The 10,614-nt window shown below is 58.5% G+C and overlaps 1 protein-coding gene across 1 annotated transcript; it reads right to left on the reverse strand.

Annotated features, from left to right (window-relative positions):
• Positions 1-839: 839 nt before the first annotated feature.
• TLE5 (TLE family member 5, transcriptional modulator) lies at positions 840-9,140 on the reverse strand. The gene is made up of 7 exons (XM_055429134.2): positions 8,966-9,140; positions 7,730-7,827; positions 5,393-5,456; positions 3,965-4,009; positions 3,291-3,353; positions 2,025-2,099; positions 840-1,942 (listed from the first exon to the last, which is right to left on the reverse strand). Exons 1-7 carry the CDS (start codon positions 8,990-8,992, stop codon positions 1,721-1,723), a joined length of 594 nt encoding a protein of 197 aa, XP_055285109.2. The 5' UTR covers positions 8,993-9,140; the 3' UTR covers positions 840-1,720.
• Between the last annotated feature and the right edge of the window lie 1,474 nt (positions 9,141-10,614).

A 10,614-nucleotide genomic window follows, 5' to 3' on the forward strand; every position in this document is an offset into this window, starting at 1 on the left:
AAGGACAGAAGACATTGTCTCTGAAGTTGCTGTCCATCACCACCCCTTCCCTCCTTCCCTGTGCCTTTGGCCGCCTGGAAAGCCACTGGATCAGGCAGATAGTTAAGAACTCCTTGGTCTCCTCATGCTCCCAGTCCCTTGAGAGTGAGAGTTCTATGCCAAGAAGCCCTGGCAAAGATCTTGCAAGATGGAAGATATTGCAAAGTCAAAATGACGGCTCCCACTCTCCAACCCGCTCCCTGCCCTCAGCCCCATATCCTGGGTGGAGAGACTGATGTTCTCTTGACTCAACTGTCAGGTGTCCTAGGGAACTACCTTTCCTCCTGGCTCCCCCTCCCCAGGTGGTCCAGCTTGGATGCAGAGGCATGAAGGCAAGCTCCAAGTGGTCCTTGGAGAGTTGAGGTCCAGCCAGGAATCAGTTCTTTGATCTGGAAGCATGTGTGCGCGCGGTGACTGCTCTCGGTCTTCACATCTGTCTCTTAAGGGTAAAGAATTCCACTTAGGAACCATCTGGCCTGAGGCTCGGAAACCAGTCCCGCTGCTTATGCTCAGTGACCCCTTAGCTTTTCTGAGTCCTTCTGCTTACCTGTCAAAACAGCTGCCCAAACCTCAAACACCTAGGCTTTGCTGTGTGACCTCGAGCCCCCATCTGGCCATCTCTGGGCTAGGCACTGAGTTCAGGAGCTAAATTATATTTACAAGCTGGCCTCAGTTAGGACTCTTCATATCTAGTCCCGTAACAGAGGCAGGCAGGCTCAGGCCTGAAGGAGGCACCCTCCTCCCCTGGGAAGGGGGTCACCGTGGGGCAGCCCGCAACACAGAGGCAGAAACACAGCAACCAACCTTCTCACGTCTTTATTTGAAAGGCACAGCTAAGCCCACCCTCGATACAGCATTTTCACTTCTCTCCATAGAGATCAAACGACTGAACACAACAAAAGCTGACAGTCTAAAAGGCTATATACAGACACAGGTGTGGGTGTTGCTTTTTTTTTTTTTACATTTTTGTCTTTTTCCTTTTTTTAATATCCCTTTTCTTAAAAGACAAGCTAGTATACTGGAAAAGGGGGGGAAAATAAAAACCAAGACAACTTGAGTACCCTCATCTTTATTCAGGAAGGGGAGAAAGGAAATTCTGAGTTGCTGGCCCCACTCTGTTCCACTGGGGCTAAGCTCGCTGTCGGTGGCCCCTCTTTCTTTTGTGGGTGTGGGCATCAGGAACTCATGGAGGGTGAGTGGGTGGGAGGGGGAGACGCGGGATGCCCAGGGTGGGGAGGGGCAGCTAGCATTGTGTTTGCATGCAGTGCCAGAATGGGAGGCTGGGTGACCCCTGGGGTGGGGGCCCCCCTTGGCGGGCAGACTGTCAGTTACATGTGTGTGAATCAGGGAAATGCAGGGGGTGTTGGACCTCTTGAGGGTTTGCTCCCTTAGGACCTGGCCTCCCACCTGTGTCTCCAGGCCTCAGCTTGCCTCATCTGTGGTATGAGTGGGTACTGACCCATTCAGGCTAGGGGAGGAGGAGGGAGGCCAGGAATTGGGGGTAGGAGCCAAGCCAGGGTACGGCACAGAAGCAGGGCAACAGCCCCAGCAGGCAGCTACCATAAATACTACCAGAGTATGGCCAATCCCAAGCTATTACTGTGTCTCGCGTGCTGAACCTTCCTCTCTCTGTTTGTCTCCCCTCTGTCCCACCCCCCACCCTCCCCATCCCAGCTGCCCACTAATCCGACTTCTCGCCGTCGTCCTCCTGGTGGGTGTCACCGTCATGCCCATTTTTGTCTTCCTTGGAGAGGTGGGCCTGGGAGCCCAGCGCCGACAGCGAGAGGAGGCCGGTGCCCGCGCTGACCGCCGGCAGAGAAGGGGGCTGTAGCCCCACAGGCAGGGGGGTCAGGGGCAGGGCCAGAGCCTGCAGCTGAGACAGCTGGTGGGCCTGGAGCTGCTGCTGCAGTACACAAACAGGGGAGCATTAGCCCCCTTGAGCCCACCTGTCCCTCCCCTATCCCCCCACAAGACCCCAGACATACTCGGATGATGGAGTTCAGCTCAGGAGCAGTGACCTGCTTAGCTCTCTCGATGGCTCCCAAGACCTGCTGCTGGTGCTGGAAAGTGGGAGGTGGGGGACAGAGAGGTGTCAGCTGATTCACCCCATCTTGTTGGGATTTGTGGCATGGAGCCCAGAAGAAGCCCCACTCCCATCTGCAGTGTTAGAGCCCTCCCTCTCCATGATTTCCCATCTCTCCCCTCAGGAAACTCCCCTCTCTCCAGTTGATTCCTTTCACCAAGCCTCAGTCTCTTCATCTGGAAAATGGGATACACAGAGACGCACAGAAAACCCAAAGGGCTTGGTACCAGAATCTGAGGAAACTGTGGACTGTGACTGATGCCACATGCAAAGAAGTCAAAGCCAGTAAGAGCTCAGACCAGGACTGCTAATGGAAGAGATCTGAGGTCTGCTAACCCAAGCTCCTCTTCCTCCACAGCCGGGAAGGCCCAGTGAATTCTGGCAGGGCTGGGGTATGAGTCGAGGTTTGGGGCAATCCCCCAGCTTTCTTGAAAATTTGTCTTTCTGGCTATCAGATGCTAAAATCTGCCCAGCTTCTTTCATGCTTTGGCTACCAGGGAGCCCCTGCTATGAAAGGAAACCATAAAGCTCGATCTTCAGGGTCCTAAGAATCCCCTTCTCTGGGGCTTCCACGGTGTCCTCCTGGCATTGTCCCTGGGCATCCCCTGTGGGACCCCAAGGTACCAGCAGAGTTTAAAAAGAAAATGATGAATTATCAGCAGTAAATCTGGCAGAGAGCAGAGGGGCCCTACGTGACCCAGATGTGTGTGTGCGTGCGTTCAGTGGGCTTCACACTGAGAATCCCAGGAAACAGAAGAGGAAGACTTGGGTACATAGTCCCTTTGTGTGTCCATGCGCTGTGCATCTATGTTTTGCATCTGTGTGTATGTCTGTTGCATCTGTGTCTGTTTGTATGTCTGCCTCTGTGTGCGGAGTGCCTTCCTGTACACCGGGTGGCTGGCAGGACCAGGCAGACGAATCTCAGCAAGGTGAAAGGCAGAAACAAAATTCTTGGTGCAGTGTTCGGCAGTGCGGGCTGGGAATTCCACAGCAGGGTGAGGTCCTTCCCTTCACCCCTGGGGTTTCTCCTGCACAGACTGGCTGATGACTGGGAGGTCCAGAGAAGGCAGGCGTGTGCCCTGGGGCATGCAGATGGCCACAGAGGGGTGGGGCTGAGGGAAGTTCAGGGTCTATCTCCTCCCAGCAGACCCCCAGGGGCTCCGCTCACCTCTTGGGACAGGTAGGGCAGGACCTGGGCACATATCCCATTTAGCCTCTTGACGATTTCAGCCTGGAACACACAGACACTTCAGCCCTGGGCAGCAGCCAGCCAGGGCAGGTGCAGACCAGCCCTGGGAGGCCCAGTGGTTCTGTCTAATCCAAGAGGAGGCCGGCTCAGCCCAGGGTCATATCAATTCATCGGACCCACGGGCACCCCACCAGCAGCTAAAGTGGCCCCGGGGGCTGAGTCTCTGAAGGTAGCTAAGAGCCCAGGACAGAGGGAAATCCAGGCCCAGTGGCTTGGGGTCTGGGTGGCCCTGGAAAGATGCCCGATGCCTCGTAGGTAGTGAGCATTCCATGGGAGGGAGGGAGGAAGAGGTGGGGGCAGCTGGCATTAGAATTCTATAACACACCTGAAATAGGGTTTGGAGGGTGGGTTGGCAGGTCATCACCCCCTCCCCCAGAGCTGTCACAAAAGAGACACAATGGGGTGGGGCTGGCAGGTCCCAGGAAAGCCTCTGACCCGCCCCCTCAGGGAGAAAAACCTCCCAGGGAGGCCTGAGAAAGAACAGAAGTGGGGGGGCTCCGGAGGTAACAGGATACCAAGGCAGACTTGGTGCTCAGCCAAGGGGCTGCGGGTTCCTACCTGCCTGAGCCGGGGGGGAGGGGGAGGGGGCGTACCTGCTTGTGCATCTCGATGTTCAAGCCATAGGACATCTCGTAGTACTGTGTAGGGGGGAGACAGAAACGGGGCGGGTGAAGGATGTGGGGCTCCAGAGACAAAAGACACAGGGGAAGTGACGGAGAGAAACAAAGAGGGGGGGAGAGGGAGGGGGAGGGCCGTCGAGAGAGAGAGAGAGAGAGAGAGAGAGAGAGAGAGAGAGAGAGAGAGAGAGAGAGAGAGAGAGAGAGAGAGAGAGAGAGAGGAGAGAGAGAGGAGAGAGAGGAGAGAGAGAGAGAGAGAGAGAGGCGGAGGCGGGGAGGCACCCACACCTGGAGCTGGGGCCCAGGTGCCTGCTGAGGATGCCAGGGACGCCAGTGGGGACCTGAGTGCCCCATTTCTGGAATAATGACCTCACCCCCTCCACACACACACATTCCAAGACTCCCGATCTTTTATCTTTATGTGTCTTGTCTGCGGGTGGCCCCGGACTCCAGGGAAGTTTGTCTTCCTGGGTATAAATAATCGAGAGGATAAACAAATCCTGTTGGGTCTGCCTCTGGGGCCAGCGGCCCCCCTCCTCACGCCCCACATCTGACCCTGCCCCTCCCCTGCTCTAAACCCTCCTATCTAAACCCCATCACCCCCCAGGGAAGACAAGGGGAAAAAGCCAGGTTTGTGCGGCCTCCCCTTCTCTGCCCAGCTGGCTCCTATCCATTCATCAGGACCCCAGCTGCAATGCCTCCTTCTCCATGTAGCCTTTCTCCAAACGGGAGCACACCCTTCTGGAGTCCCCCAGCCCCATCCCTCTGAATCCAGAGGTTCCTTGTCCAGCTCTGCCTCCCCCGTGGCCTGGGGGAAGTGGGCTCTGGGCTGGACTAGGGCAGGGGTTTTGATGCAGAAATCACCACCTGGTGCATATGAAGCGAAGCAAGTGATTCCGGCAGTGTGCAGGGGCAGGCAGGGTCTCCAATGTCAGGTCCAAGAAGGCAGTGCCACCCTCTCCCTCCCTTCCACCCACCTCAAAAGAGTGTCAGCCTCCTGCCAGGGGAGGGGGGTCCTCCAGGAGTCCTCCTCTGAAGCTTGGACTAGGAGGGGTTAAGCCTAGGATGCTCAGACCGTGGGGGTGGGGAGGGGAGGGATCAACAACCCCCCCCACCCCCAGTTCCTGGCTTTCACAGCCACTGGCTCCTCCGCTGCCAAGGACAGCCGGGGACCTGGCAGGCCCAGGCTGCAACCCGGTGGTTTGGCACCTCGGCCACTGCCCGGGCTGGCAGCCAGGCCAACAAGATGAACTCAGCCCGGCCAGGGGCTGGCTGAACGGAGAGCAGACCCTGATTCCTTGCACATCCCAGAGGAGATGGCCAGGGTTCAGACAGCAGCTGCCACTGCTGGAGGGAGACCTGGGGTCCTCTGGCCCTACCCACCAGACCCCCAGGCTGGCTTACCATCACATAATGACGCTGCATTTCTGACTTCTCGCTGGCCAGCTTGTCACACTCGAGTTTCAGACTGAAGAAGAAGAGGGGGAGGGCCGGGGCTGGGATGAGGTCCCCCCGATTGTGCAAGGGAGCCCCAAACTTTTGTGGGGGTCAGAGAGAAGAGGGAGGAAGGGGAGCCTCAGGTGCCTTAGCTGGAAACTGGGGATGATGAAACCCACCTTGAAGATGTGGGGGTGGAGAAAGCAATGAAAATAATAAAAACAGAAGTCAGAACAAATATCCTGACTGTAGATCAAACAAGGATTCAAAGAAACTTTTTCCTATCGTGAAATCCAATCAGGTCAGGGCTGTTAACGTCAGTCTCCTTTATAAAGATGATGCAATGGATGCTCAGAGAGGTTGAGTGAACAGGCTCAAGGTCACACAGCCAGGAAGCTGGCTTCAAAGGCCATACTCCCACCCACTGGGCAAAACTCCAGCAAAGAAGGAATAGACAGACATCGCTGAGAGGTTGCAAGGGCCCAGAGCCCACTGGCAGGGCTCTGGACTGAATTCAGTAAGGAATCTTGAAAGGCACACAGCCCCTCTTAGAGTGACCTCTGATTTCCCTGGCTGGGGGGAGGGGTATAAATTTCCATCCCTGCGTAATAGAGTTGGTGACCCTCCTCTTCTCTTGGGTTGCCCCAGCAAAGATGAGCTTTGGATATTTCTCAAAGACCCTCAAGGGGGTGTCAGGGTGGCAGGTAGAGAGCTCAGGCCACAAACTCAACTAGACAGACTGGGTCCAAAGTTCAGCCCCACCACTCTGATGCTGTGTGACTCTGGGCAAACGCCTCTGCCTCTCTGGGCCCTGGTCACTGAGTCTGCTGAGCTCCAGCCTCCCACGGTGGGGTGGTGAGGACAAGGTGAATTAAGACCAGAAACGTTCTTCAAGCTGGCATACAGTAAGTACCCAATAAATACTTCGCTGATCTTGTGGTCACCCCAGGAGACTTCAGAGTTTCGTTCCGCCAGACTGACCACGACTTGTATACCTGGGTTCCCAGGTGAGCCACACGTAAGTCTAATTCTCTTTAAAAATGTCCATGTGTGACCACCGTTAAAAATAAACTCAGGCAATTTCATTCCAAATTCGGCATTTCTGGCCTTTCCTGAGGGACTGGTAGATACTGTGACAGCCTCAACACGGTAGAAGCCCTCAGTGTACAGCAGGAAGCCCAAGCCCAGCGAATGGACACTGTGAAGCTCAGAGGGGGCGAGGTCACACAGCACTCTGGCAACATCTCTAGAATTGGATCGGCTCCAGTGGTCACTGTGACGTGGGCATGAGCCAGGCAGGGAGAGGGGACCCCCTGGAGAGGCTCAGAAAGGCCAGATCTTTTGGGCGAAACCCCTAAACCCTGCATATCACAGGATCAGAACAAAGTCCCTAGGCTTGCCCTTCAATCCTCTAAGCCTCCGATTCCTCATCTTTGAAATGGGCACAATGACAAGACAGCAGGGAGGACAAAAGATGTATGTTCACTCTTCAGCCAATGGGGAGAATGGGCAGCACCCCCTAAAGAACAAATACATCACTATTTTCAATTTCTTCTTGGAGAAATCCCAGGATCCTTCAAAAAATACTTCTGTGTGGGTAAACAGGTCCAGGGAGGCCCCAAACCCCACTGGTATATAGACTCCCCCTCTGATTCCCAGGCAAAGCCATCCTCTGTAGCAGAGCCTTGAGGATCTGCTTTCTTCAACCCAGAGATGGGATATAAATTTTGCTACTTTCTTGCTGTGCAACCTCAGAAAATCTCTGGGCTTAAGTTTTTCCAAGTGTAAAATGAAAAAAAAAAACCAAAAAACAGTTCCTTTCTCTTTAGATCAGGCAGTGGCAAAACCCTTTAGCAATGTCAGATTCAATTCTGGAGGGAGAATCACCTTCCTGCTGGGTGGCAGGAACCCTTTCTCCAAAACCAGGCTACAGATTTGGGGAGTGGGTGGAGGGCTTTGGGGAGGTGGAGAATCAATCACCAATTCTAGATGCTGGGGGAGTCTTTTATCCATTGGTATGGGGGTAGGGAGAGGGGCTCTAAAACCAGACAACTGAGTCTGGGCAAATTATTGACATTTTTGATGCCTCAGATTTCTCATCTACAAAATGGGACTGTCTTACAGACTAAATGAATGTCATATCCCTGAAGTGGTGAAGACAGCGCCTGCCACCTAAGACCTTCAAGGCCTCTATTTTTTGGAGCCTGTATATAAAGCAGAGGCCACAATCTCCGCTCCAGGCCTCAGTCTGGAGCAAGGGGCTCCACCTTCTCCTGGGTCGGGGACCACCATCCCCCAGCTCACCTGTGGTACTGAGCCTGCAGCAGTTGAAACTCATCTTTGATGCGATCGCAGGAGTCCGAAGTAGTGAATTTGAGTTGCTGGGGGAGGTGCGACGAGCCCTGTGGGGAGGGGGCGGCGGCCCGAGTCAGGACCCCCCAGGGCAGACAGCCGCCTCTCCCCCGCCACAGAGGCCCAAAGGCGGCGGCAGGCGCAGCTGCAGCGCCCCCCCACCCCTGCCCCACTTCCCGGGCCGTGTTTACAGCTCCCGGCGCGGCCCCCGCCCTCGCTTCCTGCCCCCGCCTCTCCCAGCGAAGCCGAGGGGGGTGGGTGCGCCCGGAGTCGCTCGTCCCCCGCCACCCCCAGGCTGTGGGGGTGCGTCTGAAGGCCCGCCCTTGGTGGGGGGCAGGGTGCGCCCTCTACCGCGCCTCCAAAGCGCCAGGAGGGGGTGCACTCCGAGCGCCCAGTTGCCTCTGGGGGGAGGAGAACGCGTCCTAGAGAGACCCCCCCTCAAGCTGGGGGGGAATGAGATTTCCTAGCCTAGTCCCCTTGGGGGAGGGGCCTCTCACCGCCTGAAATTTCCGAGGGGGGGCACCCCTGATTCTGAGCACCCTTCCTCCAGGCCGCGCTCTTCCGGGAGGGGTGCGCCTCGGGTCTCCCCCCACTCCCGGACCCCGAAAGCACCCCCAGCCTTAGAGGTGCCTGGTGGGGCTTCCGGGGCGCCCTAGGCCTGAGGCCAAGGCCGCCGAGGCCCAGCCTGGCTTGGGGGAGGGGGCCCAGGGCCCGGGCTGGCGCGGAGTGGGGGGATCTAAGCTGGGAGCTGGAGGGGACCTGGCTTGGAACCTAGCGGGGTACTCTGGTCCCGGAAGCCGGGAGGGGGGCCGGGAGCTACGGGGGATGGGAGGGAGTCCGGGAGCTGGCGGCGGGGGTGGGGAGTAGCTCTGGGCCCAGACCTAGAGGGGACTGGGCCCAGGAGTTGGGGGTGGAGATGCCGAGCTGGGAGCTGGGGGTGGGGGTGGTCCGGCTGGGAGCTGGAGCTGGGGGCGCAGGGCTTGGACCTGGAGAAGGGAGCTGAGTTTGGACCTGTGGGGGGGGGGCAGGGGCCGAACCTGGGGGAGGGAATGGTTCGGCTGGGAACTGGGGGAACCGGGCCGGGACCTGGGGGGACGCAGGGCCCAGAGCTTGGGGGATGGCCCGGCCAGGAACTGGGGGGTGCCGGGCCCGGAGGGGGTGGGAGCCGGGCCGGCGGGCCCCGCTTACCGAATGCCTGCTTTGTGGAAACATCATGTCAGTCGCGGCGGGGGGCGCGGGCTGCGCCCCGGCTGTGCGCCCCGGCTCGGGCTGCTCGGGGCGCCGGCGGCCGCGCCTTTGTCCCGGCGCCGATCGGCAGCTCCCGGGGCCGCCGCCGCCGCCTCCCGCGCCCGGCCTCGCCCGCTTCCTGCGCCCCCTCCCCGCGCGCCCGGCCCCGGCGCGCCCCGGGCCCCGCTTCCTGCGCGCCCGGCGCCCCTCCCCGCCCCTCCCCGCCGCCCGCCTCCCCGCACGCCCGGCCGCCGCTCCTATTGTCTAATGGCGGCGACGCCGGCAGTGGCCGCGGCCTCGGCTGCGCGGAGGCTCCGGCTCCACCTGCTGCTGCCGCCGCCGCCGCCGCTTCTGCTTCCCGGGCCCCGTGCGCGCCGCCGAGGGGGGGGCGCGCGCCCGGGGAGGCCCGCGGGTCCCCACCCATCCGCCTCCCCCGGGCAGGCCGGCGCGGTGACCTTGGGCCCAGCGCGCCGCGCCGCGGCCCCTGCTGGCCGGGTGGCCGGGACAGCCGCGCCTGGGCCTCGGTTTCCCCATGTGTCAGAGCCGGGGGGCCCAGCTGCCCCCATCGAAACCTCCGGCGCAGTCATGGCGCGACCCGGCCGCGTGCCATGGACATGCTCTGTAACCTTGGCTCACGGGATGTTTTCTGAGCCTCGATTTCCTCTTCTGAGAAAGGAGGTGGTGATAACCACCGAGCTTCTGGGAGCCATGGCTTCCACACACATTTATGGAGCGCCTACTGTGTGCCAGGCCTCGCTCCAGGATGTGGGGGTGGGAAGGGATACAAAGTCCAGGCCCTGGTGGCCCTGGTGGAGATGACACGAGACATAGAGACAGTCCCGTGAACCACATCCCTAGCAGGTCAGACAGTGGTAACAGCTATGGAGAAAACAAACCAGGAGGGAGGGCCGGAAGGGGCGATTTTAAACAGAGGGAGGTCAGAGCGCCTCCTTGGCCTCTAAGAGGACCCAAAGGTGAGAGAAGGAGCTGGCAGGCTATGGGGGTAGTGGCTTAGTCAAGGAGGCAGAGACAGCCAGCGCAAAGGCACTGAGGCAGCACTGCCTGGCACGGGGTAGGGGTGGAGTGCTTGGGAGGAAATGAGGGCAGGGAGGGCCCCAGCTCCCAGAAGGGCTGTGCTCTGGTTAATGATCTGCCCCTGTGGTCTCTGGAAATTCCTAAATAATTTTTGAACAGGGGTCCTCACAGTTTAGTTTTGCATTGAGCCCCGCAGCTTCTGTAGCAGGTGATAGGGAGGGACAGACGCTGCAGGGCCTGGTGGGTGATGGGGAAGACGTGGGCTTTTACTCTGAAGGGTGGTGGGAGCCCTGGAGGGCTGTGGGCAGAGAGGGGGCGGGGCCTGACTCAGGCCTGGAAGAAGCTATTGAAATAATGCACGGTTAACCCAGTGCAAGTGCTAAAATACACAGGCTTTTAATAATCACCATCACCAGCATCATCAACTGTGCACCTTGCCTCCTGGATGAGTTTGACTTCTTTGGGCCTTGAGTTTTCCCATCTGTAAAATGGAGTTAGGACCCTTGTCAACTTTCCCGGGCAGATGAGGGGTTAGAACTAGGTGGAGATGAATAAGCAAAACTGAAACCCCTCCT

The sequence above is a fragment of the Moschus berezovskii genome, chromosome 8, assembly GCF_049115385.1.
Source record: "Moschus berezovskii isolate FMDL1 chromosome 8, NW_MosBer_1.0, whole genome shotgun sequence".
In the NCBI taxonomy this organism is placed as follows: domain Eukaryota; kingdom Metazoa; phylum Chordata; class Mammalia; order Artiodactyla; family Moschidae; genus Moschus; species Moschus berezovskii.

Coding starts and splice junctions, on each gene's coding strand:
- TLE5 (XM_055429134.2), bottom strand. CDS start 8,992: ATGATGTTTCCACAAAGCAGGCATTCG. Junction 4,010..5,392: donor TGCAGCGTCATTATGTGATG/GTAAGCCAGCCT, acceptor CCCCCTACACAG/TACTACGAGATGTCCTATGG. Junction 1,943..2,024: donor AGCTGAACTCCATCATCCGA/GTATGTCTGGGG, acceptor TGTGTACTGCAG/CAGCAGCTCCAGGCCCACCA.